This window comes from Nicotiana attenuata, unplaced genomic scaffold (genome assembly GCF_001879085.1).
Source record: "Nicotiana attenuata strain UT unplaced genomic scaffold, NIATTr2, whole genome shotgun sequence".
NCBI classification, from domain to species: domain Eukaryota; kingdom Viridiplantae; phylum Streptophyta; class Magnoliopsida; order Solanales; family Solanaceae; genus Nicotiana; species Nicotiana attenuata.
Window position 1 is genome coordinate 90,787 of NW_017672969.1, and position 19,175 is coordinate 109,961.

A 19,175-nucleotide genomic window follows, 5' to 3' on the forward strand; every position below is an offset into this window, starting at 1 on the left:
GTGAATCTCGCCCGATGTCGGTAATGGATCAGTAATTAATGAAAAAAGAAGATTTTTACCTTTTTTTAGACTTGTACTAGGGGTAAAACTCTCCTACTATATAAAGGGGAAGCTCTTGTTTGAGTGGATATATGTAACACGCATACCAAGACAATACAAAATTATTTCTATGCTTTCTAGCTACTAAAAAGTCTTTACTTTATTTTTGTTCTTTGTTCTTGATTGGCTTCGAACTCAAGACCCAACCGGGGGCAGTAACTATTGCCCAATCCAAGTTCACGTTAGACCATAACATTACGACTGTTTTGATTATTGATCGTATCTTTAACTCGTTTATCTAACGTTCTTGATTATTTGTGTTGAATCAATCCACATATCTTTAAAATCGCGTATAGTCAATTGTTATCCATTTTTAAGGGTAAATAGTTTGGCACCCACCGTGGGGCTAAGGATAATAGTGGTGGTTTGATAAAAAATTTCATAACACACTTCCTTTTTACACTTGTTCTTTAAGATTTCAATTTCAGGTCAGCTTAAAAATGTTAAATACTCAGTCTGCTCATTTGAATGTTGAGGCTAAGTCCGGCCATCACGGGCGAAAACAACCTGGTGCCTAGCAATGAGGTGCCCCATGCTGATCCCACGAGTCCCAGCTGCCGATCCAATCGACGCCAATTCACAGGTTGCTATCGACGCCCACCTGCCAACTGACCCCGAAAACAACGTTCATGGAGGCCCTCGACCAACAGTTCAAGAAACGCCCGAAGGCGAAGGTGACAGTTTAAGCCTATAATCTTCGAAATATTGCAGGCTCAACAAGCGACGGTACTAGAGCTACAGAACCAAGGCCATCCTCCCGGTAGGGTCGAGCCCGAACGGTCCCGGGAAAACACCCAAAGAAACAAGCAGACCACCGAAAGGTCGGTGAAGCTCCGGGGCCAACCCCGAGATAATGAAAATGCTTGAAGCATTGACAAAGTGAAATCAGGTGAGAAGAAAATTGAGGCCAACGACAAAAAGATGGAGACATATAATTCTAGGGTCGATCAAATCTCGGGAGCACCCCCGATATTAAAAGGATTTAGATTCCAAGATATTTATCCAAAAGCATTTCCCTCTGAGTGCTGCACCGAAGCCGATCCCGAAGAGGTTTCGTATGTTCGATATTCCAAAGTACAACGGAACCACAGATCCGAACGAGCATGTGACCTCATATACATGCGCCATCAAGGGGAACGACTTGGAAGATGATGAAATCGGGTCGGTGTATCTAAAGAAGTTCGGGGAAACTCTATCAAAATGAGCAATGATATAGTACCACAACTTACTCCTAAAATCTATTGATTCATTTGCTATGCTTGCAGATGCCTTTGTAAAGGCTCTACTGGGGCCATCAAGGTAGAGACCAGAAAATCGGACCTTTTAAAGGTTAACAAAGAGACAACGAGATGCTCAGGGAGTTCGTGTCAAGGTTTCAAATGAAACGGATGGATCTGTCTCCGGTTGCAGAGGATTGGGCTGTTCAGGCATTCATTCAAGGACTTAACCTCGAAGTTCCTTGGCTTTGCAGCAGCTAAAACAAAATTTAGTAGAATACCCGGTGGTAACTTGGTCAGACGTCCACAGCAAGTACCAGTCAAAAATTAGATCCCAGGACGACCAACTCGAAACCCCTTCTGGGTTTGTGTATCCTTCTAGGACCGACGACAGATCTAAGAGATTCGTCGATCACGAACCAAGATCGATTAGAGACCGGTACCAACCATACAACGGAGATCGAAGGGGAAACGAGTTCGGGCGTCACTCTACGAGGAATGAAAAGAGAAGCGATCGAGGGCCCAATTGCCGAGGTATGATGAGAAAACATGGTTTCGACAAGCAATTCGGGGCCAGGGAAGTGCCAAGATGGTCGGAATATAACTTCAACATCGATGCTACCAGCATCGTATCATCCATCGGGCGCATAAAGGACACCAAGTGGCCTCGACCATTGCAGTCCAACCCTACCCAGAGAGATCCTAACTTGATGTGTAAGTATCATGGCACTCATGGCCACAAGACCGAGGATTGCCGGAAATTGAGGGAAGAAGTTGCCCGGTTGTTTGATAATGGGCACCTACGAGAATTTCTAAGTGATCGAGCCAAAAATCACTTCAGGAACAGGGACACTAACAAACAGACCGAACAAAGAGAAACCTCAACATATCATCAACATGATCATTGGAGGGGTCGATTCCCCTCAAGGGCCAATTATAAAACACTCTAAAGTATCAATCACGAGGGAAAAATGCACCCGAGATTCGTTCGGCAATGAAGATGCCGAAGGCATCGTACAGCCTCATAATGATGCACAGGTAATATCCGTATTTACTAATAAATCTCGTGTTAAACGTTTGTTGATTGATCCAGGTAGCTAGGCCAACATCATCAAATCGAGGGACGTAGAGCAATTGGGTTACAAGATCAAATAGTGCCAACAGTCCGGGTGCTGAACGGATTTAACACGGCATGCGAAACCACCAAAAGGGAGATAACCCTACCAGTGAACACTGTTGGGATCATCCAAGAAACAAAGTTATATGTGATCGAAGGGGACATGAGATATAACGCTTTATTCGAAAGACCATGGGTTCAAAATATGAGGGGGGTACCTTCGACCTTACACCAGGCATTGAAGTTCCCTACACCAGGAGGAATCAAGACAGTATACAGAGAATAGCCGGCTGCAAAGGAGATATTCGCAGTCGACGAAGTACTCCCGATGCTCACCATCTCGACTTTAAGGAACATGGAGCCAACCAAAAAGGTTGAAGTTAAATAGCAACCACCAATGTCGGTCCCGGTCGGACCGGAGGAACGAAGAGCTGACGAGGAGGATAATTATGAAATTCCGAGATCATTGGACGAAGAATTGGAGCAAGTCACACTGATCAAACACCTGACAGATCAAAAGGTATACCCGGGCACGGGGTTAACCCCCGAGCTCAGGAAAGAACTCATTAATTTTCTTAAAGCTAACATAGTTCATTTCGCTTAGTCCCATCTTGACATGATACAGATCCCCCCGGAGGTAACCACTCATAAGCTGAGTTTGGACCCGAAGTTCCACCCGGTTAAATAGAAAAGGAGACCTCAGTCCGAGGTCAAGCATACATTCATCAAGGACGAGGTATCTAAACTTCTTAAAATAGGGCCTATTCGGGAAATTAAGTACCCGAAGCTAAGAATGTGTGTAGAGTACAAAGAATTGAACAAGGCATGCCCTAAGGATTCTTTTCCTTTACCTAACATTGATCGGATGATCAACACAACGGCTGGGCACGGGACACTCAGCTTTCTAGATGTCTATTCCGGGTACAACCAAATTTCGGACGGACCCGGGCGACCAAGAAAGACTTCTTTTATCACTAAATTAGGCACCTATTGTTATAATGTAATTCCATTCGGATTAAAGAACGTCGGTGCCACTTATCAACGCCTAGTAAATCGGATGTTCGAAGAACATATAGGAAAATCATGGAAGTTTATATTGACGACATGTTAGTTAAGTTCCTGCGAGCAGAGGACCATTTGAAACATTTGCACGAAACCTTCGACATATTGAAGAAATACAATATGCATCTGAACCCAGAGAAGTGCACATTCCGGGTCGGATCGGGACAATTCCTCGGGTTCATGGTATCCAATCGAGGAATCGAGATCAATCCCGACAAAATTAAAGCAATAGAAGACATCACTGTGGTGGACAATATCAAGGCCGTTCAGAGGACGACCGGGTGTATAGACGCTCTGGGCCGGTTCATATCGAGGTCCTCGGACGAAAGCCATCATTTCTTCTCACTGTTGAAAAAGAAGAATAATTTTTTCTGGACCCTGAAATGCCAACAAGCTTTGGAAGAGCTCAAACGGTACCTATCAAGTCCGCCTTAATGCACATTCCGAAGGCAGACGAACACGTGTACCTTTACTTGGCTGTTTCCGAGGTGGCGGTAAGTGGAGTATTAGTTCGAGAAGAGGAAGGCACGCAATTTCCTATTTACTATGTCAGTAGAACTCTAGGCGACGTCGAAACAAGGCATCCTCACCTGGAAAAATTGGCGCTCGCTTTGCTAAGCGCCTCCAGAAAGTTAAAACCATACTTTCAATGCCACACCATATGTGTTACCTACTGAGGAACAACATGCACAAACCCGAGCTCTCAGGCCGGTTGGCCAAATAGGCCATCGAAATTAGCGGATACGATAACGAGTATCGACCCCAAACCGCCATAAAATCTCAATTTTTGGTAGACTTCGTGGCCGACTTTACGCTGGCCTTAATACCCAAAGTCAAAAGGGAATTACTATTGACCTCAGTGACTATGGGAATTTGGACCCTTCTATGGACGGTGCCTCAAATGCAAAGGGGTCCAGGCTCAGCATCGTGCTAAAACCACCTACAGGGAATGTAGTTAGGCAGTCTATTAGAATTGTGAAATTGACCAACAATGAGGCAGAGTATGAGGCCATAATTGCAGGTCTAGAATTGTCTAAAAGCCTTGGGGACAAGGTGATCGAAACTAAGTGCGAGTCGCTCCTCGTGGTAAATCAAGTCAGTGGAACGTTCGAAGTGAAAGAGGAATGGATGCGAAGGTACCTAGACAAATTACAGGTAATGCTGCATAAATTCAGGGAAGGGACCTTGCAGCACATGCCCCAAGATCAGAATAGTGAGGCCGATGCTCTGGTTAACTTGGGGACATCGGTCGATGTCGGTGAGTTCAGCTCGGGAGCAGTAGTATTACTCATGAAATCGATAATAGAAGAAGGCCACGCTAAAGTAAACTCAACGAGTTTAACTTGGGATTGGAGGAACAAGTACATAGATTACTTGAAGAGTGGAAAATTGCCCTCGGATCCCAAATAATCGAGAGCTCTGCGTACCAAGGCTGCCAAATTTAGCTTGGTCGAAGGGACATTGTTCGGGAGAACGTTCGACGGTCCACTATCCAAGTGCTTGGGACCGGGAGATACCGAATATGCCTTGGAGAAGTTCACGAAGGCACTTGCGGGAATCACTCAAGGGCAGAATATTTGGTCCGAAAATTAATTAGGGTCGGCTATTACTGGACCGAAATGGAGTAGGATGCGAATGACTTCGTACGAAAATGCGATGAATGCCAGAGACACGCACCAATGATCCATCAACTAGAAGAGCTACTCCACTCAGTCTTGTCCCCGTGGCCTTTTATGAAATGGGGAATGGACATCGTTTATCCCCTGTCTTAGGCACCCGGTAAGGCTCAATTCATACTATTCATGACCGATTTTTTTTAAATGGGTCGAAGCTCAAGCATTCGAGAAAGTCCGGGGAAAAGAAGTCATTGACTTCATTTGGGACCACATAATATGTCACTTCGGGATACCGGCCGAGATCATTTGCGATAATGGAAAATAATTCATCGGCAACAAGGTAAATAAATTCTTCGAAGATCACAAGATAAAGATTATACTATCAACACCTTACCACCCTAGTGGGAATGGACAGGCGTAATCAACAAACAAGACCATACTTCCAAACTTGAAAAAGAGGTTGACTGATGCCAAAGGAAAATGGAAGGAAATCCTGCCCAAAGTCCTGTGGGCATACCGTACGACCTCGAAGTCTAGTACTGGGCCATCCCGTTGTCATTGGTCTACGGGGACAAAGCCTTAATACTAGTCAAAGTGGGAGAACCGAGCCTAAGGTTCCAATATGCGATAGAAGGGTCAAACAACGAGACCATGATCACGAGTCTAGAACTATTAGATGAAGAGCGAAAGGCTACCCTAGCCCGGTTGGTCGCCCAGAAACAACGAATAGAAAGATACTACAACCGAAGAGCTAACCTCCGACACTTTAAGATCGGGGACTTGGTGTTGAGAAAAGTAACATTAAACACGCGGAACCCAAAGTTGGGACCGAATTGGGAAGGACCGTATCGAGTCGTCGGAATTACCAACAAAGGTTCCTACAAACTCGAAGCAGGAAATGGTATGCAACTACCGAACAACTAGAACGTGACGCACTTGAAGCGGTACTACTGCTAAGGTACGAACTCAATTATTTTTTAATCATGTTATGAATCGGACTAACATTTGCAGGTAAACGACCAAGAATGGATATGGGTGTTAGGTTTGAAAGCACGTATTGCACTCTTTTTCCCTTGAACTATTTTTGTCCCAAAATGGGTTTTTCAGCAAGGTTTATAATGAGGAAACAATAAAACGCGCTAACTTAGATTCAAAGGTCGGTCTCAAACCGGAGTCAATGGGCGTTCACTTCACATCAACAATATCTGAGCCCTCTCAAGCTCGACCTTAAATGCTGAGGGCCATTAACCAGGGATTAAGGTTTTTAGCAAGGAAAAACATAGCAAGGAAAATAAACCTTGTATATAAGAAGCTAAGGTTTGGTGGTTAAGATTCATTATAAGGTCCAAACGATCGTATGAATCGTGCCCATATAGTCCACTTTAGTCATGATATAAGCTTTTACGCACTTTCGATTATATACTTTACACACTGAAATGAAAGGAAGTTCAGCCTTGCTATTACACATTTTCTTACCTCTTAAATTCAGGATCCTAAGAGCCCGCGGGCTACCCCTACTCGGGGACTATCGAGCCTAAGGGCTACCCATACTCGGAGATTGCCACTCAAAGAAAGTACGGACAACCTGGGCTAATGAATCTTGGAGGCACCAAACCTATTAGGCGGTGCCTAAACACAAAAGGCTATGGCTACCCTAAAAATAGCTCGGAGACGTCCGAAGCTCGTAAGAAGAAAATAAGGCCTTTACAAAAACTCGAAACCTGCAAAAAGGTTACCCTCGGTAAAAGTATTATCTAAAATCGTTTGAGCATCTTGAAAGCTTCTGGTCATATCGAGGTCTCAAAACTTCGAGCAAAGCTCCTTCGCTTCGGCTTCGAGTTTCTTCGCTTCCTCGATCTCGGCCAATAAGTCGAATCCTCGGGCATGTATCTCCTCGAGGGTCTCCCTTCGGAACAGCCGCTTCATGTATTCAGCTTTTATCTTTAAGCGGATCTCGGCTGCCTCCATATCGGCCTTGTACTGGACCACCATTTCTTCATCATCAATAGAGGTTATGTCCAACTTGGATTTCAGTGCCTCATATTCTCTACCAAGGACATCCCGCTCTACGACAGCTGAGCTCAGTTGTGCTCGAAGACCGTTATTCAGCTGAGACCATTTTCCAGCTTTGTCTTTCGCCACTCGGAGTTGGTTCTCCACCGATGCCAGCTCCACCTTCGCAACTTCCTTCTCTGAGGCCAGTCGGGCCATCCTGCCCTTCCACACATTGGTCTGGGCCTTGACCTCGTCCATCTCGACCTGCAGTTGGTCGATTAGATCCATCTTCTGTTGAATCTGCAAAGTCGTATTGTTAGTCATCACGACTAGCTGCTCGTTCTTATCTTCAAAGACCTTTACCTATTCAACCAGGTCGGCATGAACTTGTTTCAGGGTCGAGGTTTCCTTCTAAGTTTTTTCCAGCTCAGCCTGGAGAATCGGGAGGTCAAACTTACGGACCTGCTCTTTGAGCTCAAACTCGAGCTGGTTGGTTTCCAAGCAATACCTTCGTGGTAAAGCACTAAAGCCTGTAAAGCAATGGAACTAAGTAAGAGACATCAAAGGAAAACTTAAATGATTCAAGGAGAGTTTGAAGGTGTTAGATCCTTACCTGGTTCAGCGCCTGTTGTGCTTCATTGAAGAGACTTAACGTGGCCATCTCATTCACCTTTGTTTGGTCCTCCTCGGTCACCAAGCATCGGAGGTAGCTGGCTACGCCTACCGGAGTGGACATGACTCGGACATCTTTCTGAACTGTAAGAACAACCGTCCTCTTGCGCTCGGGGTCCATACTCTGTGCGGGAAATTGCTTCACCAATTTCAGGCTCGAACTCGGCGCGCCAACTCCTGAGGGAACGTCTTCTTCGGGACCTCCAGGTGACCCAGCCCGCATAAATCTTCCAACATGGACATATCCATACCATCGAAGAAGGAATAGAGAGGGTCTTCTGCACCTTGTGCTCTTTCACTTGATTTTTCTTTTCCTGCTTGGGCCTCTTCGAGCATGGATTCGGTATAGGAGGATGTCTCGACAGTATCGATCACACCGGTCACCTCCTTCAGGACAGGAATAGTTTCTTAAGAGGTCGCAGCCTCCATCTCCACTTCGACCTCTCGAACCGGAAGGGGGTCGGCCTCATGGCCCCTCTCCCCAATCGTCGCCTGCTCCACGGCAAGGGTCAATCCGTGAGCGACAAAGATGTCATCTTCTTCGGACTCATCTTTGAGCTGATAAAGGAAGTCAGGGTCCGATACCCTTGACTTGGTATTCTTCTTGGGCTTGCAAGCCCGGGTGGCCGCCCTTTTTTTTATCTTCACCTTGGGATTCGAGGAACTCGAGGACTTTCTCTTCTTCTTCTCCTTTGCGGCAGCCCCGGGCTGTCCCGAGATGGAGGGCTTAGCATGCAACGACAGATCTTCGTCCTTATCAAGCGGCCTAAGTTCAGTGGCCTTAGGCAGACCTACCAAAAAAAAAGTTAACACCATGTAAGTTAAAAGTTAGAGGATAACAATTTTGGGAAGGAAACTCACCATGAGAACGGGCCTCCCATCTGCCTTTTAAGAGCTTGTGCCATGCGCGCTCGGAATAAGGCATCTGCTTACAAATCTCCTCGATCCACTCTTTGAATTGAGGGATTGCATGTGGAACTCGAGCAACGCTGCACGACCACAAGCGCAAGCTATGAAAAAAAGGAAATAGAAGGGGAGGAATACCCAAGAGAGACAATACATACGGGATGTGTTCCACTCCTCGGGGAACGGAAGAAACTCGGGGGGAATTAGGTCTTCGATCTTTACCCAGACAAACCGCCCTTGCCAACCTCAGTCTCGATCCTTGTCAATGCTCGAGAAAAGAGCCTTGCTTGCTTGGCGGGTGAGCTTTATTAGTCTCCCTCGAAAGATTCCGGGGATGTATAAATGGAGTAGGTGATCGAGGGTGAACCAGCGAGACTCGGTGTTGTTCACAAAGTAACGCAACAGGATCAGGATCCTCCAAAAAGATAGGTGAATTTGCCCGAGACACACCTCGTATCTCTTGTAGAAAGAAAGAATTATCGGATCCATGGGGGCGAGCGTAAAGGGGTAAGTGTAAGCAGTCAGATACTCCTTCACGTGAGTGGTTATATCATCGTCAGGCCCCGGGATGACCACGTCTTTACCCTCCCACTTACAGTCTGCTCGGACTACGGTAAAGTTTCTTCGATGACAGAGAATATGTATCTCGATGCTACCTCACCTCGGTCTTGTTGGCTAGAGGCCTTATCAACCTTGAAGTCGTCCCTGATCAAACAACCCTCGAGTATAAAACTTTTCATTAGGAGCTCTGGGGCCACTTTGGGGGCAACCACTTCGGCACCCACGGCCGGGTGGGAAGATGAAGGGATCGTTTGCTGTGGTACTGACTTGGAAGTTTGGCTATCATAAATGTATGAAGATTTGAAGAAAATATATGAAGATTTGAAGAAGACATACGAAGATTTGAAGGTTGGAAGTGAAAATATGAAGTTCTGGGTCAAAAATCTAAGAAAATATATAAAGGTTTGGATGTTGAAGATGAAGATGTGAGGATTCAAGAAGCGAGGTATGAATATTTGAGAGAGTTGAAAACCTTTGCAAAGTTCGAAGGTAAGGGCTAGGATCAGAAAGTAAAAGAAGTGAAGGGGAGCAAAGCTTTTATAGAGGGGAATGTAACTAATACGCGATGCTTCATATCCAAAGGCAACCAGTCAATGATCGACATGTGTCCGAAGTCAGAACGATGCGATTGATGGGACATTTCAGCATATCCGTCATCTCGGTTATAACGTGCGAAGGAAGGAATCAGGGCTCATCTATCATTTCCCATCTTTTCGACAAACCTACTCTCTGAGAAACGAGGGGACTATCTATATACGGGTCAAATCGGGGCCAACGTACACCTTGATTTCTCGATGGGACAAGCGAAGCAAGGATACAATTACACGGGGTCAGATTCAATGCTGAGAACTTCTTGCACCAAGGCCCGAATAAAATGCTCACTATCGAACTTGATTAAATGACGTACCCCGAGGCCGGGATGGATTCTGAGACTTCGAGAAACGCAGGAACGATTGCACGCAACTAATAGAGGACCGTGATATCTGCGTCCAACCGGATATCACGGGATGAATCTTTCCTGGTGTCGGTAACAGATCAGTAATTAACGAGAAAAGAAGATTTTTACCTTTTTTCGACTTGTACCAGGGGTGAAGCCCTCCTACTATATAAAGGGGAAGCTTTTGTTTGAATGGATACATGTAACATGCATACCAAGACAATACAAAATTATTTCTCTGCTTTTTAGCTACTGAAAAAGCCTTTACTTTACATTTGTTCTTTATCCTTGATTGGATTCGAACCCAAGACCCAACCGGGGGTAGAAACTATTGCCCAATCCAAATTCAAGCTAGGCCATAACGTTATGACTGGTTTGATTATTCATCGTGTCTTTAACTCATTTATCTAACGTTTTTAATTATTTGTGTTGAATCGATCAATATATCTTTAAAACCGCGTATAAATTCAATTGTTATCCATTTTAAGGGTAAACATATACTACTATAATTAAGAACATAAAAGAAAAGGGGGTCAGAGCTAGGGGTGGAAATTTAGAGGATGCTAAACAACTTAGATATGAAAACTACATGTGAGGCCACTATGCCCCATTTTTACCACATTACTAGTTTCATCATTTATCAAATTGACAACTCATCTTAGACATAGAATGAGTGTATTTTACTTGTTTTTTCTAGACCATAAGCGGATTCATAATTTGAAGTTTATAGGTTCCTATGATCACCTCGAATATGCATACAATAGTAACTACTTTCACAATAAATATTTAGTAAATTTCTTAATACGAATACATGATTGGAGCAAAAGCCGTTAGGTTCATATTACCTGTAGTCTTAAGGCTAGATACCCCTTGTTCTAAATAGATGTTATTGTCAATCCATATAAAGTTAGAGAGGACCGCCTAGAGTAACTAATCCAATGGAGCCATGGTCATAGTCCATATCGATCGTGTACAAAAGGAGACATCCTTTGGGCAAAACCTAACAAATAGGCAACAAAAGGAATGGCATCAGGAAAAAGACAAAAGAAAAAATATCAAGTGATGACGCCAAACTCTGCCTCCTAAAAGGACTAGCGGTCGTTGCAAATATAATCCGGTTTACAAGTCCGGAGTCGAATCCCATAAAGAACTAAGGCTTAGCTACAGTTGTTCAATATCACAAAGAAACACAAGTTCAAACAAATTTCTAGTTATAAAGATTTGATTTTTTATTTCTACTAATTAACTAACAAATATTGTAAAGCAGTAAAATTATCAACTAACAAGACTAAGGGTTGGAGACAAGATTAAGGAGGTCTAGAGTTATGATTTCCCAAATTATCAAAATTATTCCCGCTATGCCTTCTGTAATTTCACCTAAGTATTCTCTAGCGATCGTGAGTACTTAGGGTGTCGTAATTCTCTTCCGATCAACAACCACAATTTACTAGATATATTCTTCCAAACTACGCTAGCTGGCACTAATTCACCGCTCACTAAGATCGCACCAAGGTTTCGTTATTCCTAATATCACCTTTAAACCCTTCGTATTGATTCTTCACATACGTTAGGAGTGATGTTGTTCAACAACTACCTAAATATGTACCCTTTTTTCCAAGCAATACATACTAAATACACAGTCAATTGATGGTCATTCAATCAATAACAATAAACACGTAGTTGAACAAATGGAGAAATCCAATGGCTCAATTATATAAAAACGTAATAAGAATTCATCCTACAAAAGGTTCCATCAAAACCCTAGATAACAAATTAGTTATTCATAATAATATGCAAAGCTACAATACTGGAATTCATAACCAATAGTGAAAATTAGGGGTGTGCATTCGAATCGGTTTATCGATAAATCAAATCGATTATTTGTTATCGGTTTATCGATTTATCGACTTCGATTTCGATTTCGATTTCGAAATTTTTCTTATTGAGTTTTTATCGATAAACCGATAAGAAATACTAAAAAAAAATTATTTTTTAAAATTTTTTTTAAAATCTTTTTTTTATCCTTATTCTATAATACCCTTTCCTTTACCCTAAGTCCCTAACCCTATTATTTCATCTACCACATTTAAGGAATGATCATATTTAAAGCTCAAGGGAATGAAGTTCAAATTAATGAAAAATAGAATTAGCCGTGATGATGTATTTTTTTTATACCGTTGGAGTGTTGGTGGCATACATTTGATCCCTTACTTTAGTTTCGTTGCATGTGCTTGTTGACACAATTTTTATGTTATAAACGGTGTTCGTCTTATTTTAGCTTCTTTTGGTCCATATTAGTTAGACATGTTTATAGCGATATACTTTCCGTGGAATCCCGCAAATTTTCTTATTGGTGTAATCGATAACCGAATCGATAAGCCCCAAAAATCGATAAATCGAAATGGAAAAAATCGAAACCTTATTGAAACGATAACGATAAGCATATGTACAAATCGATAATCGATAAGTAATTATCGATAAGGGTCAAAATCGAATCGATAAATCGAATGCACACCCCTAGTGAAAATAGGAAGAATGAAGTGAAAAACTCGTCGAAGAATTCTCCGTCTTGCTCCTAGTGTGTTCTTGCCTCCTTACGTTAAATCCCCTCTAAAAGACATTCCCCTTTTTGGTCGAATCTGCTCTAAAAATGCTCCCCCCTCTTAGCCATGTTTAGGGAGTATTTATAGGCTAGGGTTGAAGTCTTTGAGTCCAAATCCGAGTCTGAATCTTTTAATTCACGCACTTTTGATTACCGGGCTATAGACCTCGCGAGGCCAGGCTTATAGCACGGTCATCCTGGCTACAGAGCTGGCTACGCCTGGCCTGTAGCGCGGTCAAGATGGCTATAGAGCTGGCTTTACTTGGTTTGTAACACAGTAAGGCATGCTATAGAGCTAGCTTTACTTGGTCTGTAGCACGGTTTGGGTACTTGATGCTTTTGTGCTCTTTTCTTGTATTTTTGTCCTCTTTTTGTGTAACTTTTATTCGTCTTTGTCTTCCGATGCTCCTACACATAAAATAATTTAATTAGCTCAAACGTCGCACAATTAACCACTAAACTGACAAAATATAGGGCCAGTAATGTACTAAAAGTATAGCATTTTGGCTGAACATCAACAAATCCATAGTTTGAAGTTTATAGGCTCCTATAACCACCTCGATATTCATACAATAGTAATTGCTTTCACAATCAAATATTTATAAATATTTGGTAAATTTCTTAATACGAATACATGATTGTGGCAAAAGCCATTAGGTTCACAGAACCTGTAGTCTTAAGGCTAGATACCCCTGTTCTAAATAGATGTTATTGTCAATCCTTATAAAGTTAGAGAGGACCGCCTAGAATAACTGATCCAATGGATCCATGGTCATAGTCCACATCGATCGTGTATAAAAGGCGAGTTCCTTTGGGCAAAACCTAACAACTAGGCAATAAAAGGAATGGCATCAAGAAAAAGAGAAAAAAAAAACATCTAGCATGACGAAAAAGGGAAGAGGGAAAGCAACAAGATTGATCTTTGACAAGCTACAATGGATGATCACGCAGAGCACCTTATCTTGATAGCGCCCAAGATTTTGACATGTCCTGCCCTTGCTCGTTTAGCTATTTGTCGGGACCACCTATCGATCGGGCTTAATCTTGGCCATCTAATTTGAGTGTTTCAGGCCCCATTCCGTTCGCAAACAAGTTCGATTAGAGGTTTTAGAAGATTAGGCATTTTCTTCGATCAAACTTTAATGTTATGACTAACTAAAACCGATTAAAATGTCTTCTTAGAGGGTGTTTGGCTAAGCTTATAAGCTGGTCAAACTGGCTTATAAGCACTTTTTGGCTTATCTACGCGTTTGGTAAAATTAAAAATGCTTATAAGTTAAATGCTTATAAGCCAAAAATAAGCCAAAAGCCAAAAGCTGGTCTCCCCCAACTTATCAAATTTCAGTTTATAAGCACTTTAGGTTTGACCAAAATATTTACTATTCAATCCCTAAAATACTTTTTTTGAAAACAAAACTCTTCGTATACCCAGTTCTTCAGCTGCTTATTATCAATTTCAGCACTTTTATCCAAACACGTAATTGCTTATTTTTTAAATCAGCTTCAGCACCTAAAAATGCTTTTCAGCACCTAATGCTTATCAGCTACTCTAAATCAGCTAAGTCAAACGGGCTCTTAGTTTAGATTTTTTATTATATGAAACAACATAGAAATATGAATTTTCACAGTCACGTTTGTTATGAAAATCGTATAGGAGTCCACATATTTGTCGCCTGGACCTTTTAAGTGATATATCAGTACTTCCAATAATTAATTAATTAATTAATTCTTTTACTTCCCACAGTTAATTACATCTAATACGACTATGTACGAGAATCTATAGTAGAGTAAGCTTATTGTTGCGATTGAGATTGCATTATCCCTTTCCTCGTTGTAATCGAAAGTACTTGAAGCGGTTTCTTCATAGTTCATATCATGTATCCATTTCCACGAATAATTCTTATTTATGTTATTAATATGTTTTTCTGGATAAGCTACACCAAGCAAGTACCATGTTGTATAACTATGTAAATTGACCTATTCTAGTCCTACTTTCACAAAGCAAGTAATTTGGGTAAATCCATTGAGGTTACATATACTGTTTTGTATTATTGAATAGAGTATTAATAAGAATCTTTGCTACTGCCTCTGTAGGATGAACTCTATCCCAGAAAACGTGATCATTCCTGTTGGGACAATATGTTGAAATAGGAAGGCAAGGAACATCAGCATTTAATCTTCCTGTCCCGCAACAAGCTGCTTTAACCTCACGAAAACCTGAAAAATAAATCATATTTGTAATTGCATGATATAAAAAATTGGAAATCTTGCATTTTTTCAGATTAAAAGAGTTTAATTTTATACCAAAACAATATATTAGAGTAGGTGCATTATCAAATCAACACAAGATAACAATAATTAGTAATTATTCATAATCTTCAATCATAAGTGAGGTTAGATATATTGAAAATAAATAACATAATATCCTAATAACATGCTAAATATACTGATTAACAATAATTCTATCAATTTATATTAGAAAAATGGCTGAATAAATAATGAACTTGTGATTATACCGTATTTTGTTGGATTTTGGACGAGGTTGACCAAGAAATCATAGGTGTTCAAGTAGGAGTAGTTGAAATGCTCCTGCAGCTGTGACTTCAATTTTCTCAACATCGACTGTAGACCTTGATTATAAACCCTTGCCCAATAATTGGCCTCGTCATTGCATTTATAACCCTCACTAATGTTCACAAGTCTTTGCGCTGGAGTGCACCCTATGGGTGCTAACCCAAAAATCAGAAATTTACGTGCACCTAGACCTTGTAATTGCTGCAATCAAACCAATTAATATTACTTCGAAAGGTTAATTGTATTACATATATAATTAACCTGTACCCAAAAAGTAGAAGAAAAAGGGGTTATGTCACACCATTTTTTTTTTTTTTGTTGTTTAATTAAGAGCCCGTTTGGACATAAGAATTTTTTCACTTTTTTTTTCAAAATTAGTGTCTGGCCATAAAATTTTCAATTTTCACTTGAAGATGAATTTTTAAAAATTTTGAAAATTTGAAAATCTTCAAAAAGCTGTTTTTCAAAATTTTCACTCACAAAAATTCAAAAACAACCCAAAATTAAATTTCTGTCCAAACACAACTCTAATTTTCAAATACCATTTTCACTTGAAAAAAAAAAACTCACTTTTTTTGGAATTTTACAATTCTTATGTCCAAACGCCCACTAAATATCTTCAAGATACCATCAAGACTTGTGGTAGGAATTAGGATGGATGGGATTTTTTTTACCAAGGTTTAAGCCATGTGAATGACAAAAGTCATGATACGGAGTATTTTCCCCTTTAATTTAATCGGTCTTAGGTGATGCAAGTTAATATTAGTTGAGAGCTTACGGCATCGGATGATTAAAAAAAAAAGGTTGGACATAAACAAAAAAGCTAGAGATGCTAGAACTTACCCTTAGCTGGGTGGAAAAGGTGGATAGCATTAAATCGATGTACTGTTGTGGTGGCTTGGTCATAGGGAGTTTGAATGTGAAGTAGTTCAATAGGTCATTGCTTCCAATAACAATTGGAAATAGACAAGTTGACAAGTGTATTTGTGCTGCATCGTATCCTATCTTTTGGATCAACCTTTGTTGCAACTCGGAGAAGTACTCTATCTGTTTTGAGAGTTGAATCGTTCCATTCTATGACAAAGGAAAAGTACAGAATAAAAAACTCATTAGAAAAGGCAAACATGGTACTACTATATATTAAATAATAATTTGAGTATAAAACTGAATTTGTAAAATAAAATTTATATATTAAATAATAATCTTAGAAGAACTTTGAAAATCGTAGTTGAAGCAAAAATATTTAACTTTCAAATAATAATAAATAATGTCACATTAGTAAAAAGTATTTCTTCCCGAATATTTGTTACTTTAAAAACCAAGAATGTATTATAAACTTTTTGTCAATTTTAACTTTACTACTCCAAGAAGTGAAGTTATATAGTCATTAATTACTCTAACAAACAAAATAAGAAATAGCTTAATCAACTACTAGTATATAATCATTAGTTTTATTATTAAATAATTTTCTAAATAAGTTTATCAAAAACATAAACGACACGTATAGCAGAGGAAGAAATAAAGATTGATATGCTCTTACAAAAGGAGTTCCATTGGTGGTGTTTAAAATTCCAGCTCCTCCCGAGGCAAAGTTTACACCTTCCATAAAGAGGCCATCCTTGTTCGAAAGATACGGTGGAGGTGTTGGTAAACCAACGTTTTCAGCTGTTACATAAAAATCCAACAAGTTCATGAAAGCTGGAGTATATTTTTGGAAGAGATGTTGTGAAGATCGTCGATCACTTCACATTTCGCTCCATCACACTTACCTTTCTCGTAGTTATAAAAAGGAGAATCTTTTATATCAATGATAAATAGGTCAAAAGAGACAAGCGAGATTTGCTTAGTTGGTAAAACCACCTCCACCCACGTACCGTTAGGTCCTGGGTTCGACTCTACCCCAAAGGGCAAGTGTGGAAACATTATAAAAAATTAGGTCAAAAGAATTATTACACCAAAATTAAAATAAGAGAATAATCAGACATAAATCACGAGTGAAATCGGTATGATAAAGGAAAACATGAGGAGAGGTCTTTGAAACTATCCCTGCTTAATTTCAATTTATATTATTGAATAGTTTAATCATAAGAACTCTTTATATCTCTAACGTTTAAATAACTTGTATTAATTAGAGCAGTAAGGATAAAATTGAAAAAAAGGTAATAAATGCTTTTTGTTTTTTGACGTCAAAATATTTTTGGAACAAATTCATATCACCAAATTAATTAAGGCCTAAAGATAGAATTATTTACCAAGAAAATCAGCAGCATTTTTCCCATTACTGAATCTTCCTGTTGGTTTGCCACCAGGGTAATCAATGCCATTGAAAGGAAAATTAGCCCTAAATATGGTCTGAAAATAATCGTTGTTCCCCACATCTACTTGAGAGTCACCAAACACATACATGGCTGTGACCTTTTGTGATCTTGACATATTCAATTGCAAAAGCAAGACAAATGCAATTAAACCACATGAATGTAGCAGTTTAGTCTTGTCAGAAGAGAAGGCAGCCATTCTTGTTTAACTCCAAATGATGTGGACAATAAGATGTTTATGTTTATTTAAGGAGCTAAAGCTGTAGATATATCTGGAAGGTGTTTAATGCCATTATTATTAGAAATGGTAAATATTCATAAATAAGTCAAAAGAATAATTAAATCTCCATTAGTGGCAACGCAATCCTGTGTGTCAAAACAAGAAACAAATTTAAGATGAAATCATGAGAATATCGAAATATTAGTAAGTATTAATTTTCTGAAAAAGCAAGGCTCTCGAAAATGGCCAAATACATCACTCTACTTTCCGATATTGTTTACATTTAACCTCCGTTATACTATCCGGCCAAATTTATCCCTACCTATCACGACCCAAAACTCAACATATTGTGATGGCGCCTATCACAGAACTAGGCAAGCCGACAATCACAAATAACTATGCCTTTCTGAATTAAAAACATAATAAAATAAGGTTAACAGTGAAAAATCTCATACACAACCGATAAGAAGTACCGTGACTAAATACAAAATTCTCCAAGATCCGGGTGCCACCGAGCACGTGAGCAACCAAATGAAAACACAGTCAAAACTTCTAAAATAACTGTCCGAAGAGATAGAACAGTGCTACATAAACTGAAAAGAAGGAGAGTCGAGGTGTGCGGACGCCAAAGCAGCTACCTCAAAGGTCTCCAAGCAGATGAAACTCCAAATCAAGTAACCGACGTGCCCAGAAGTACCTGGATCACTACAAAAAAGTATAGAATTTGCAACAACGTTTTTGCAACAACTGAAATATTGTTGGCTAAAATAGATAAATGGCAACAACTTAATAAAATTGTTTCTATAGCATAGATTTTTGGGCAACAAAATTATCTTGTTGGCAAACATGTTAACTTTGTTGCCATATTCTATGATTTAGATAATAAACTTTAAAATTTAAAGATGGCAACAATGTTCTAGCAACAACTATAGTGTTGTTGCCGAATTTTAATAAATGGCAATAACTAATTTTAGTTGTTACAAAAAATAGAATTTTTAACGTAATAAAATTAAAGTATAAAGAGAATTGGCAACAAGAAAGTTTTTTTGTTGGAAATATACATGAAATTGCCAATGAGATGCGTGGGTTGTTGTGGCCTAAAAATTTTCAATGATCCGCCAAAATTAAAAGCGCCAAAATGTTTCGCGTAAAATAAATTTTCCCGGACTTTTAGCCCAATCTCTAGTAACCATTCTTGCTAGGGTTTTTCTTATCAGTTCTACTTGAAAGAGCCATTCTTCTGCTGCCTCCTTGTTGTGTCCTGTTGCTGAACCGGTAAGAA

At 40.1% G+C, this 19,175-nt stretch overlaps 1 protein-coding gene across 1 annotated transcript; it reads right to left on the reverse strand.

Annotated features, from left to right (window-relative positions):
• Positions 1 to 14,742: 14,742 nt before the first annotated feature.
• On the reverse strand, positions 14,743 to 17,872 carry LOC109215045 (GDSL esterase/lipase At5g55050-like). The gene is made up of 5 exons (XM_019379058.1): positions 17,611 to 17,872; positions 16,899 to 17,056; positions 16,202 to 16,432; positions 15,301 to 15,559; positions 14,743 to 15,001 (listed from the first exon to the last, which is right to left on the reverse strand). The coding sequence occupies exons 1-5, from the start codon at positions 17,870 to 17,872 to the stop codon at positions 14,814 to 14,816; spliced, it is 1,098 nt and encodes a 365-aa protein (XP_019234603.1). The 3' UTR covers positions 14,743 to 14,813.
• Positions 17,873 to 19,175: the final 1,303 nt, after the last annotated feature.